A 14,080-nucleotide genomic window follows, 5' to 3' on the forward strand; every position below is an offset into this window, starting at 1 on the left:
TCAACTGAAGTTATTTGGTCTCAGGAGAACAAAAAATTTTAGGAATCTGAAAACCGCCTACAGGCCACCATTAAACGGATGAAAACACATTATGGGAGTCCCAGAAGAAAAAGAGAAAACTGCAACAAGATTTGAAGAAATAGTGGCAAAAATTCCCCAAATTTGAGGAAAGGTAGGAATCTACAAATTCAAGAAGTTCAGTGAACTCCCAAGTATGTTAAACCCAAAGGAACCCACAAACCACACTGAAACACATTATAATCAAACTGTCACAAGCAAAAGTATCTTGAAAGCAGCAAGAGAAAAGTGATTTATAATATAAAAGCAAATTGGATTACCAGAGGATTTCTCAGCAGAAACTTAGGAAGCCGAAGTGCTGAACAAAAATAACCGTAAACCAAGAAATTTATACCTGTCAACCCTGCTCTTCAAAAATGGAGAAATTAGGAAATTTTCACATAACAAAAGCTGATGGAGTCCATTACCACTACACTTGCCTACAAAAAATTTATCTTTTAAGTAGAAATAGGCTTTAGACATAACTCAAAGGTATACAAAACTATACAGGTAAATGGGCGAATATGAAAACCAGTATTATAGTTTTGGTTCATAATTTCAGTCCTGTAATTCTACCGTACTTAAAGTGCATAAAAATAATTATAAATCCTGGATACACATATAAATATGTAATTTGTGACATCAGTAACAAGGGTAGAACTGTAAAGGAGTAGAGTTTATGTGACTGAAGTTAAGTTGATATTAATTTAAAATAGATGGCTATTACTTTAGGACGTTCTATGTAATCTCTCTGGTAACCACAAAGAAGACTAGAGAACACAGATAAAAGAAAACGAGAATAAAAATGTAGCAGTACAAAAAATTAAATACAAAGGAATACACATGCATTCAAAGTGAAAGGATGGGAAAAATATTTCATGCAACCAGTAATCAGGATTGGCTATACTAATACCAGACAAACAAAGTCATACATTTATAAGACACAAGGTCATTACATATTGATAAAAATTAATTTGCTGCTGCTATAACACAAACATACAACACCAAATATCAGAGCTCCAAAATATATGAAGCAAACATTTGCAGAATTGAAGGAGAAATTGCCCTACAATAATAGCAGACTTCAATACCCCACAATCCACAATAAAGCAACTATGCAGGATCAATAAGGAAATAGAAGACTTGAACAACCCTGTAAGGCCAGCTGGACCTAACACGCTTATACAGATGGTTTCACCCAACAAGAGCAGAATATTCCTTTTTCTCAAGTGTGCATTCTCCAGGACAGACCATGTGCTAGCTCACAAAGCAAGTCAACAAATTTTAAGACAAACCATAAAAGTATCTTTTCCGATCACAATTCAATGAACCTAGCAACCAACAGCAGAAGGAAAACTGGGTAACCCACATCCATGTGGAAATTAACACTCTTAATCAGTGGGTCAAAGAAGAAATCACAAGAGAAATTAGAACAGAAGACATAAAAATAAAAGTACCAAAATGGGATGCTGTGAAAGCAGTGCTAAAAGGAAATATATAGCTGTAAACACATTTGTAAAGATCTAATACCAACAATCTAATTTTGAACCTTAAGGAACTAAAAAAAATAAACCCACGATTAGAGCAGAAATACCTAAAATACAGAAAATACAAAAAAAATTAAAAATTGTTTCTTTGAAAAGATCAACAAAATTGACAAAGCATTAACTAGACAGAAAAAAAAATGAAAGTGGGGCCATTACAACCAATTTTGTATAAGCGAAAGGTTTAGAAGAGGATAAATACTATGAACAGCCGTACATCAATAAATTGGATGGCCGAGATGAATTATACATCAACAAATGGAACAAATTCCTAGAAACACTACCTATGCAAGACTGAATCATGAAGAATCAAAATATGAAGATGACCTATATCCAGAAAGACACTGGATTGCAATTTAAAACCTCCCAAGAAAAATCCAGGACCATAGACTTCACTGGTGAATTCTACCAAACATTTAAAGAAGAATTACCACCAGTCCTCAAACTCTTCCAAAAAACTGAAAATGGAACATTTCCTAACTCAATGAAGGCAATATCCTGACACCTAAGCCAGAAAAGGACATTACAATAAGTTTATAGATCAGTATCCCTTATGAATACTGATGCAAAAAATCCTCAGTAATAACACTGAATAACATATTAAAAGTATTACATATCATGACAAAGTGGGATTCTCTGAATGCAAGGATGGTTCAAAATATGAAATCAACATTATACACCACACTTTACCAGAACAAAGGGAAAAAACACATCTCGATAAGATGAATGAAAACAAAATTCAGTAAATCATGATAACACTCAACAACTAGGAAAAGAAGGAGGCTATCTCAACATCATAAAGGCCACATAAGAAAAAATCAGCAAATGAAAGATTGGAAGTTTTTCCCCGTAAAAATCAAGATACCAGCTTTGCCACTTCCATTCATGTATTGGAAGTTCTACCAGAGCTATTAAGCAAGAAGAAGAAATAAAAGTCACCCAGACTGGAAAAGAAGTAGTAAAACTGTTCACAGAAGATTTTAGATCCAGAAAACTCTGAAGATTCCACAAAAAATTGTTGGAATAAATAGAGCAAAGTTGCAGGATACAAAGTCAACACATTAAAATCAGTTGTTTCTGTATTCTAACAATGAAAAGTCCACAAAAGAAATTAAGAAAACAATTCCATTTGCAATAGCATAAGAGTAAAATACTTAGCAATAAACTAAGGAGGCAAAAGTCTTGTGTAGGCATACCTCAGAGATGCGGCAGTGTCAGCTCCAGACCTCCACAACAAAGCAAATATCTCACTGAAGCAAATCAGATGAACTTCCTGCTTTCTCAGTGCACATAAAAGTTACACCGTACTGTAGTTTATTAAGTGTGCAACAGCATAATGTCTATAAAGCAAGGTATGTACCTAAACTAAAAAAATACTTTTTGCTAAGGAAATGCTAACCATCTGAGCTTCCCAGCAAGTCCTAATTTTTTGTGCTGGTGAAGATCTTGCCTTGATGCTGATGTTGATGGCTGCTGACTGATCAGGTTGGTAGTTGCTGAAGATTGGAGTGGTTGTGGCCAATTTCTTAAAATAAGACAACAACCAAGTTTGCTGCATCGATTCTCTCATGAACAATTTCTTTGTAGTGTCTAATGCTATTTGATACCATTTTACCCACACTTCCAAAATTGCAGTCAATTCTCTCAAACCATGCCACCGCTTTATCATCTAAGTTTATGATATTCTAAATCCTTGTCATTTCAACAATTTTCACAGCATCTGCACCAGATATAGTTTCCAACTCATGAAACCATCCATAAGATTGCTCAACTGTAAGCAGCAACTCTCACCCATTAAAATTTCTTCATGAAATTGTAGCAATCCAATCACATATTCATGCTCCACTTCTATTTCTAGTTCTCTTGCTATTTCCACCACATCTGCGGTTATGTCTACTGAAGTCTTGAACCCCTCGAAGTTATCCCATGAGGATTGGAATCAACTTTCAAACTCCTGTGAGTGTTGATATTTTGACCTCTTCCTATGAATCATGAATGGTCTTAATGGTGTCTAGAATGGCGAATCCTTTCAAGGTTTTCAATGTACTATGCCCAGATCCATCAAAAGAATCACACTATAGCAGTTATAGCCTTACAAAATGTATTTTTAAATAATAAGACTTCAAAATTACTCCTTGATCCGTGGGCTGCAGAATGGATGCTGTATTAGTAGGCATAAAAATAACGTCTTGTATATTTTCATCAGAGTTCTTGGGTAACCAGCTGTACTGTCAATGAGCAGTAATATTTTGAAAGGAATCTTTTCTTCTGAGCCGTTCTCAACAGTGGTCTTAAAATATTTGGTAAACCATGTTGTATTGATGTGCTGTCATCTAGGCTTTGTTGTTCCATTTCTAGAGGATAGGCAGAGTAGATTTAACATAATTCTTAAGGGCCCTAAGATTTTTTGAACAGTTAATGAGCATTGGCTTCAACTTAAGTCACCAGGTACATGAACTCCTACAAGAGTCTCAGCCTGCCCTTTGAAGCCAGGCATTGACTTCTCCCCTTTAGCTATGAAAGTCCCAGGTGGCATCTTCTTCCAATAGATGTCTGTTACATCTATACTGCAAATCTGTTGTTCAGTGTAGCCACCTTCATTATCTTAGCTAGATCTTCTGGATAATTTGCTGCAGCTTCTCCATCAGCATTTCCTGCTTCCCCTTGCACTTTTACGTTATGGTTTCAATTTCTTTCCTTACACCTCATGAACTACCCTCTGCTAGCTTCAAACTTTTCTTCTGCAGCTTCCTCACCTCTCTCGGCCTTCCTAGAAGGAGGAGAGTCAGGGTCTTGCTCTGGATTAGGCTTTGGCTTAAGGGACAGTGTTGTGGCTGATTTGACCTGATTTAACTAAAACTTTCTCCATATCAGCAATAAAGCTGTTTTGCTTTCTTATCATTTGTGTTCACTGGAGTAGCACTTTTAATTTCCTTCAAGAACCTTTCCTTTGCATTCACAACTTGGCTAACTGGTGCAAGAGGCCTAGGTTTTGGCCCCTCTCAGTTTTCAACATGCCTTCCTCGCTAAGCGTAATCATTTCCAGCTTCTGATGTAAAGTAAGAGATGGCTGACTCTTTCTTCCACTTGAACACTTAGAGACCATTGGGAGGTTACTATTGTCAGTATCGTCTGTCTCAGAATAAGGAGGCCCAAGCAGAGGAAGAGAGGTGGGGGTGAGATGGTTGGTGTAGCAGTCAGAACATACGCAACTTTTAACATTTATCCAATAAGCTTGCCACCTTATTGGGTGCGGTTCATGGCACCCCCAAACAGTTACAATAGTAAGATCAAAGATCAGTGATAACAGATCACCATAACAAGTAAAATAATGAAAAAGATTAAAATATTGCAAAAATTACCAAAATGTGACACAGAGACATAAAGTGAGCAAATGCTATTGGGAAAATGGTGCTGATAGCCCTACCTTAAGTAAGTCTGCCACAAACCTTCAACTATAAAAAAAAGCAGTATCTGCAAAGCACAATAAAACAAAATGCAATAAAATGAAAACTAAAAACCACAAAATATTTCTGAAGAAATGGAAGATGAAATAAGTAAATGGAAAGACCACCTGTGTTTATGGATTAGAAGACAATATTGTCAATACCATGCAAGGTAATCTACAGAGTCAGTGCAATGCCTGACCTATCAAAATTCCAGCAATGTTTTAAACAAATCTAGAAAATTCCATCCTAAAATTCATATGGAATCTCAAGGGACCCTTTGTAGCCAAAACAACCTTGAAAAAGAAAAAAAGCTGAAAGTCTCCCACTTCCTATTTTCAAAATTTTCAAAAAGTATAGTAATCAAAACAGTGTGGTACTGGCATAAAAATAGATACAGACCAATGTAATAGAACGACGGGCCCAGGAATAAGCCCTTGCATCTTGGTCAAATGATTTTTGGTAAGGGTACCAATACCATTCAATGGAGAAAGGAGAGTCTTTTCATCAAATGGTCCTAGCAAAACAGGATATCCATATGCTAAATAATGAAGTTGGACCTTTACTTAACACCATATACAAAAATTAACTTGAAATGGATCAAAACCCTAAACATAAGAGCTTAAAGTATAAAACCATTAGAAGAAAACTTAGAGGAAAAACTACGTGGGGGCACCTGGGTGGCTCAGTTAAGCGTCTCCCTTCGGCTTGAGTCATGATTCGAGGGTCCTGGGATCGAGCCCCGTGTTGGATCCCTGCTCAGTGGGGGAAACTCTGCATCTTCCTCTCCCTCTGCCCCTCCCCAACTCTTGCTCTCTCTCGCTCTCTCAAATAAATAAAATCTTAGGGAAGGAAAAGAAAAAGAAAAGCTCCGTGAAGTCAGATTTGTCAACGATTTCTTGGATAGGACGATAAAAGTACAAGCTACAAAAGGAAAAGTAGATAAATTGGACTCCACCAAAATTAAATACTTTTGTACATCACGGACCCTATCAACAGGGTAAAAAGGCAACCTACAGAATGGAAGAAGCATTATATATCTGATAAAATTATAAATCAGAAATTATATATCTGATAAAGAACATTCAGAATTTATAAAGAACTCCTAAAGCTCCACACATAAAACCCAATTAGAAAATGGGCAAAGGGGTGCGTGGGTGGCTCAGTCGTTGAACTTCTGCCTTTGGCTCAGGGCGTGATCCCGGTGTTCTGGGATCGAGCCCCACATCAGGCTCCTCCTCTCCCACTCCCCCTGCTCGTGTTCCCTCTCTCTCTGGCTGTCTCTCTCTCTGTCAAATAAATAAATAAAATCTTTAAAAGAAAAAAAAAAGAAAAAGAAAATGGGCAAAGGACTTAAAAAGACATTTCTCCAAAGAAGATATAGAAGTGGACAATAAGCACATGAGAAGATGCTCAACATCACTGATCATTAAAGAAATGCAAATCAAAACCCCAGTGAGATGGCACTTCACACCCTTTATGATGATTATTATTAAAAAAAAAAAAAACAAGTGTTGGGGAGAATGTGGAAAAACTGAAACCCTTACACATTTCTGGTAGGACTGCAAAATGACGTAGGCACTGTGGAAAGCAGTATGGCAGGTACTCAAAAGTTAAAACATGGCATTTTCATATGGTATAGTACTTCCACTTCTGGATACGTATATCCCCAAAAGAACTAAAAGCAGATATTACTCAGATATTTGCACTCCCATGTTCACAGCAGCATTATTCACAATAGCCAAAAGATATAAACAACTCCAATGTTCATGGACAGGTAAAGAGAGAACAAAATATGGTATATAAACATACGATGGAATATTATTCAGCCCTAAAAAGAAAGGAAATTCTAATAAAATTTGAACACATTATGCCAAGTAAAATAAGCCAGGCACAAAGGGACAGGTGTAGAATGATTCCACTTATATGTGGTACTTAACAGTAATCAGTAAAAACCAAGTAAAATGGCGGTTGTTAAGGGTTGCAGAGATGGGGGGTAGGAGTGCAGAGTCATCAACTAATGTGCAGGGAGTTGCAATTTGGGAAGTCGGAAAGTATGGACACAGACAGCTGTGCTGGTTACACAATACTGGGAATGTATTTAATGCCAATGAACCGTACACTTAAAAATTGCTAAAATGGTAAATTTTATGTTCAATACGTATCTTACCACAATGAAAGACTAAAACAAAATGTGAATTCAGCAAAAAAGAATAGGAAAGTGAACAAATAGAGTAACTCATAATATAGATTGACCCGTAAACAAAATGTTAGCTTAAAGAGGCAAAACCAAGCATGTTCTTTATAAGTACACATAGCGTGTGTGATGGTTTAAAAAAAAAAAAAATTACTCCAAGAATCAGAACAGTGGTAGTGTTCTCTCTATGGTCAAGGAGGGGGATACAATTCTGTAGGGACACAAATATGGCATTTAAGGTACTAGCAAACTTGGGTGTCTTCCCTTAAGCACTGGGTACATGGGTGTTTATTCTTGGAACTGTAATATATTTTATATAAATCTTCTGTATATATTTCACAATTTTTTATAAAGGCAAATTGAACCCTCTCCCACCTAAAACAGAAAAGAAAGTGAACCCTGTCCATGTTTAATTTCCCAGATGGTTCAAACTTCTTCGGCGTAACATAAGACTGGAAAAATCTAAAACACACCACAGTGATTATTTTGCAGTCTTGTCTTTGAAGATTTTCTCCCTCAAAATAGAATCTATTCTGTTTTCCTTCTCAGAGATAAAATGGTTCCACACACTTTATTCTCCCAGATGTTTTAAGACTACGAACCTGAACAGGCCTACTGCATTAGGACTTTGGCTGGTAGGCACTTCTCACAAACCAGAACATTCACCAGATAGGAGTTAAATGTTCCTATGAATTTTTCAGAACATTTCCATAAATACTGTGTATCTGGTAGATTTTTTTTTTTACTGTGTTTAAAACACTGCTTTGATCTAAATATGATTGCTGTTCACATCAAATTAGCAATATCTAACCAATAAAATCTGAGCTCATTCAGAGCCATCAGTTCCAACTGAAACTTTGGATCCCTAAAAATAAAATATAAACACACAGACAGGTATAGTACTTAATTGAAATATATTGTCTAATATCTACAAAGTGAACAATTGGTCTTAAGAAAGCAGACAAAAGGCACAAAATCAGTATTACTACAGAGAAGCATTCATGCTACTGGATTTTTATAAATATTCTGAGTGGCACAGTAAAAAATAAATTAAGCATTGAGCAAAAAATCAAATACTTCAGTTTTTCCTTGCTTTATATTCTAGTCATGTCTTGACCTCATTTGTAAAGGCTGAGGACTGACATTCAGCTGAAACCATGGAACGCTTTTGCAGTCTTTATGTGTGTGTCATTTAATCACAGTGGTTTTCTTGCTGAGTTTGAGTCAAACAAGAGAGACGCACTTAAAAAAAAACCCACAGGAAATTATTTTCTCTTTCCCCAAACTAAATACAAAATTGAGGCTGTGGTGGTGCGGTTTTGTATACGCATGCGTGTATTTAACTCCTAAAGCCCTTTTTCATCACAAAAGTAGTGAAGTCTTCATCTGACTTGTTTTCTACTGTAAAAGGAGCAGCTTCTGAAAAATGTCTAACTAATGCTTTGCACATGAGAAACTGTCAGAAAGATTGTGGGGCAAGGAGATGGGAGGAAAATTCCAAGGTGGGCCTGCTTCTCCCAAGGGCACTCCATCTTGGAAGGCTCTGGCATAAACCTCTAACAGCTTCTTGCCCCCTCGCCATTCAGCAGGAACGGTTTCCCTTTCTTGAGTAAGGACAAACGAAATGCTAAAGTGGGGAGGGAGGTGGGAATCACAACAAAAATTGTGAAGTGACAGCCACCTACCCTTCTAAAGCCACGTTCTACCATATGGACATCACCCGGACCATGCCAGTTCACCTCTGCTTTGACAGGAGTTGACGACACGAGAATACTTTTGTGAGTGCAAAACATTTTTGGCAAAGTGAAAAATAGAAAACCTCAAACCTCATTGATAAAAAGGAGCTCATAATTACCCACTTAAATCTTGGTAAGTGCAGTATTTACATGTGTGATAATACCCAGCAGACATGGGTCTATAGTGCACGTGTGTGAACATACAGTGTACTGAGAGCTCACACACAGACCTGCGTACACACACATGCCCCAAATGGCTCTTGAATAAATTCAATCCTAGAGGAGTTTGGTGGTGCGGTTTTCACAGTATATCCTTTCTCTCTCAGGTACCGCTTCTTGAATGATATCAAGAGGTCTCGGTGAATACCGGCAGAACCTTGATACTGTACCACTTTAATTCCTACAAAAACAGGGCTATTCTGAAAGCTCTGCACCTGCACCCCATCAGTGTGCCTTCCAAAGAGGATTGAAGTACACCCAGCCGTCACCCTGCAAGACAAGGAAGGAGACATTTTATGAGGACCTCTCAGCTGGGCAAGGGGAGAAGCAAAGACAGTTCCCCAGCCTCTGCTGGGCTAGAAGCGGAGTACCAAGCAAAGCAGTGCTCCGTTAGCATCTGGTCACGGGTGCCGTGTGTGTGTGTGTGTGTGTGTGTGTGTGTGTGTGTGTGTGCGCGTGCGTGCATGTTCTGGTAGCTCACAGCCACGCCATGCTGGTGGTCTCACTCCCCCTCCTCGGCCCGGCTGCTTTGGAGAGACCACACATCCTCACATCTTGGCATTTCAGGAGGAAACCCCACAAAATAACCAAAATAACATAAGAAGGGGAGCTTACATCACGTAAGATTAGCTGCCAGAAAGCTCTTTGAAATAGTGGGGCAAGACAAGAAAGGAGGGTGGTCGGATGAATGGACAGGAGAGAGGAGGCCAGGCCTGCCTCCGAGGAGCCGGCCCAAGCAGTGATTCACAGCCCAGCGGCCTGGAGGGGACCGCCCAGCCACGGCTCCCTGCAGCAGGCAGGGGTCACAAGTCAGCGCACACAAGAGACGACACCGAGTATCAGAGAAAGGGCCAGAATCAGAGCGGGACACGCAACCTGGGGCTTACCTAGGAGGGAATGTACTGAATGGTAACGATTCTGGTATTGGGATGATTTGTATTCTCTACATATCCTCAAGCTTTCTGTTACGAACATACTGGCTTTTATCAAACCCAGGAAAAGCTGTGTGGGGTTTTCTGTTGTTGTCATCTTCTGGGTTTTTCTACGTCCAACTTTTCCCAGAAGCCAGGCAAACTAGTTGTCTCCGAGACCAGATCCACCTCACAAAAGGATCCTTGGCGGATTTTGTAACGGTTAATTTTGTGTATTAACTTGACTGGCCATGGCGCCCAGATCACACACTCCCTCGGGATGCGTCCGTGAGGGAGTTTCCAGATGGGACCACGAGCACTCTGGCCAGCTGCTTTCCCTCACTAGAGAGGGTGGGCACGATCCGCTGCACTCAGGGCCCGAACACAAAATCTGCAGACGAAGGAAGGAGGAACTCACCCTCCTTTCTTTTCCTGCCTCACTTCTTGAGTTGGGGACAGCTCATCTCCCGCCCTTGGACTGGCCTTTCTACCACTGGCTGCCCTGGTTCTCAGGCCTTCGGACTCGAACTGAATCACACCACCGCCGGGGTCTCCGGCTTGCCAACAGCAGATTCTGAGGCTTTTCAGCCTCCAAAATCTCATGAGCCGATTCCTCATAACAAATCGCTATGTATTCACATCTCCTGCTCCCGCTTCTGCTGTTTCTCTGGAGAACCCTGGCTAGGGTTCAGAGTCACCCTCCTAGGCCAGGCTCCCAGACCCGGTTCTCACTCAGAGCCTCCAGGCAGCTCAAGCAGGCTTCCTGTCTGAACCAGCCTCCGACCTGGAAGTCTCTGTGTTCCTGCCTGCGGGGACAACTGCGGCTGCTTCTGTTCCCGACCGGACATCCACCTCCCAGTTCCTATCTCCCCCTGCCGCCTTCCTGGACACAGTCACCCTTCCTTGTAGCTCAGACACCAGCAGCACCTGGGCCCAAGAGAGCCTACACATACTTGCATCGGCTCGCAGTGTTTCAACATGTTAAAATTCCTTGCTACCGTGTCACTAGACGATTCCTCACTTCTTGTGAAGAATGGGACAGTCTGGGGTCGCCTGGGGGTTAAGTGGCCTCCACTCCCTTTATGAACGCCTGTGTCTCCCCCAGTCCTCACGGGTCCTTCTCTCTTCGATGCTGCCAGGCTCCTGAGGGCCTCCATTAAAAACTGTGGCTCCCACACGTCTGCTATTTCCAATTCTGTTCTCAGAAAGCTTCCCAACTGCTCCACAAACAACTTCATAAGAACCTCAACGGGGCACACGGTACCTTGCCTGCTTGCCAGGGGGGTGGGCAACCTGGTGGCCATTACTCTTCCAGTGTCGCTCTCCTGGGTGACAGCAGCGGCACTGAGGACACAGGACTCACGCTGGCCTTTCCTGGCATGTCCATCCCCTTTGGCCCATTCGAGGTGCTTCACGGCTAAGGTGTTACTAATGATAAAGTAGCGGGGGTTGTGTTTTTGGTTTTGTTTCTGTTTTTTAAATAGGACAGCATCCGCCCCTTCCTTCCTTGCGCTCCCCGTCAGGCCGACGGGCTATTCGGACGGAAGATGTCAGCGGGGAAGCATCGGGCGCTCAGTTCTGCCCCTAGGACGGCCTGGCCCAAAGCTGCAGCCAGATCAAGGCCGTCCCAAACCTTCCCAGGAGCTCCCCTGCGTCCTCATCCATCCAAACGGCTGCACTGGCAAGACAAACCCATCTGCCCCTCGCCCGGGACCAGTCCCCAAAGACAGGCGGCAGTTACCTCCTGGATGAAATACTTGGGCTGCCACGGCGTGTGGAGGGTCTCCCGTTTCCGTTCCTCCACCCGCTGCTTCTCCTCCAGGCGCCGCTTCTGCTCGGTGGCGGCATCAATGTCCCCCAGCCGCAGGTATCTGGTCACCTCCTGCCAGAGGTTCCTGGGGAAGCATGGAGGAGAGGAAGCGGTCAGGCAGGGACAGCTGGCTTGACAGGGGCGGCTCTCAGCAAGAGCTGAGGTGGGGAGGGCACGTGGGCAGGGGGAGCGCATTCCAGGTGCCTCCAAGACCCCTAGAGCCAGGATGAGAACCCAGGGCTAACAGGTGCCCAAGTCTCCAGTCCCCCCTTGTCCTGAGCGGCATGCCTCCCTCAGGGCTCTGAGTGTCTAGCAACTGAGTCTAGCAGTAACAGCAGTGGCGAGCGGTATTGCTATTACGACCATCACAACTGCAATAACAGCATCTCGTATCGCTCACATCTTACGTATATACGAGCTCATTTCACCATCACCACACCCCAGAGGTACGGAGGCTATATCACCACCTACATTTTAAAGAGAAAAATAAGATCCACGCAAAGTGCCGGGCCCGAGGTCAGCAAGCTGATAAATACGAACAATGGCTGCGGATCCACAGGGGAAGCCGGTATTAGGAGTTGTAGACTGGGGGGAGGGGGCATGTGTGTAGCTGGCAGGATCCAGCAAGCCCCCGAGTCTACATGGAAAATTACTCCTCTGCCTCCTTCATTCACTCCTTGCAGAAGGCAGCCTAGACTGGCTCCTGTCTGAGGTATAGCTTTCCGCCTTCGGGAACGTCCCAGGACCATTCCTGATTCATCCTCTGCTCTAGAAGGGGAGGAGAGGGACTGAGATAAAGCAGGATACCAGCCCCCGGGCACTTCCTCATGCAAATGCATGGGGCAATCTGGGATTTTGCATAAAAGGAGCTATCAGTATTCTCTGCTGCACTGTGAGGACCCCCTCCCTGACTTTGGGGAAAACACCCCTCTGCAGCCAGGAGCAAACATTCCATAATTAGATCCATGGCCGGGAGCACTCCCATGGTGGAGTACCCTTGGCCTTGTCCAGGAGAGGGCCTGGAACAGCAGGAAGCCAGAGTGTTGGCATGATGAAGCCAAAAAATGGCAGAAAAGGCTGCCAGCGATGGGGGGACAAGGAGCAGCCCCTTCTGAGAGGGATCAGAATCAGGCAGCCAACAAGGGGTGAGCTCCTGCTGTAAGTGCAGCCTGCCCACCAGACCTATCCTGAATCCGACCATACACAGCCCCAGGCAGAAATGGCTCCCATTTACAGCAGGAGAAACTTGTGGAACTGGACTATAAAGCCAGGTCCAACTGGCCAAAAAATGAGGTGATGGGAGGAAAGAGTAAGGGGAGGAAAGAGTGAGGGGAAGGTGATCACGAAAGGTCACGAAAGGTCAAATCACGACCTTTTCATCACCCACTCCCTCCACACACATCTAGAGCTGAGGGAGAAGCTGGGCACAAGGACATCCAAGGTGGGGTGCTCTCAAGGGCAGGACCTCCCATGACTGAGTCTCAACATAAGCTAGTGGTCCCAAATTTAGAGGGCAGAGGCCTCTCAAAGAGGTCAGCAAACATCTTCTTTAAAGGGCCAGAGAGCAAACACTGTAGGCTTTGCCGGCCATACAGTCTTGATCACAACCGCTTAAATGCCATACAAAGGCAGCTGTAAGCAATACGTAAATCGATGATCACAGCTGTGGTCCCTCAAAATTCTATAAAAATCTGCCATGGGCTGGACGTGGCCCATGAGCCATAGTCAGCTAATCTCCTAGACTAAAAACTTAAAAAAGGCATATTCTAAGAAGATTCTGTACCTGCATAAACACCCCTTAAGTGGCTGCAGTACATTCACACCACGGAGTGGACATACTAATTGGGTGGATACTCCCCGATTTACTTTAACCACTTTCCTATTGTTGAACAGGTAAATGGTTTCTCCTTCTTTATTATTTCGTTTTCTTTTTAGAAAAAAATACCCAATTTTATCTTTAAAACCTTTTCTGAATTTAAAAATTCTCCTTCAGAATAGATCCCCAAAGATGGAATACAAAATTCAAGCGAATTCAGGAATTTGGAGTTACGTACCCCTGCAGCTGCCCTGCACGCATTCTCACTGTGAGCATCGGGTACAGAGTGTCGATTTGATCCCCTTCTTGCCACTGCTGGATTTTTTTTTTTAAATCGTGTCTCT

At 42.4% G+C, this 14,080-nt stretch overlaps 1 protein-coding gene across 3 annotated transcripts in view; it reads right to left on the reverse strand.

Annotated features, from left to right (window-relative positions):
* Nucleotides 1-8,143: 8,143 nt before the first annotated feature.
* OSBPL10 (oxysterol binding protein like 10) overlaps nt 8,144-14,080 on the reverse strand; it is a 292,741-nt gene continuing 286,804 nt past the window's right edge. For all 3 annotated transcript variants that reach the window (XM_034662125.1, XM_034662124.1, XM_034662123.1), the window contains 2 exons: nt 11,852-12,005; nt 8,144-9,469 (listed from right to left, as the gene is read on the reverse strand). In XM_034662125.1, the coding sequence (XP_034518016.1) occupies nt 9,425-9,469; nt 11,852-12,005 (199 nt within the window). In that variant the 3' untranslated portion in view covers nt 8,144-9,424. The remainder of the gene's footprint in view (nt 9,470-11,851; nt 12,006-14,080) is intronic.

The sequence above is a fragment of the Ailuropoda melanoleuca genome, chromosome 6 (assembly GCF_002007445.2).
Source record: "Ailuropoda melanoleuca isolate Jingjing chromosome 6, ASM200744v2, whole genome shotgun sequence".
In the NCBI taxonomy this organism is placed as follows: domain Eukaryota; kingdom Metazoa; phylum Chordata; class Mammalia; order Carnivora; family Ursidae; genus Ailuropoda; species Ailuropoda melanoleuca.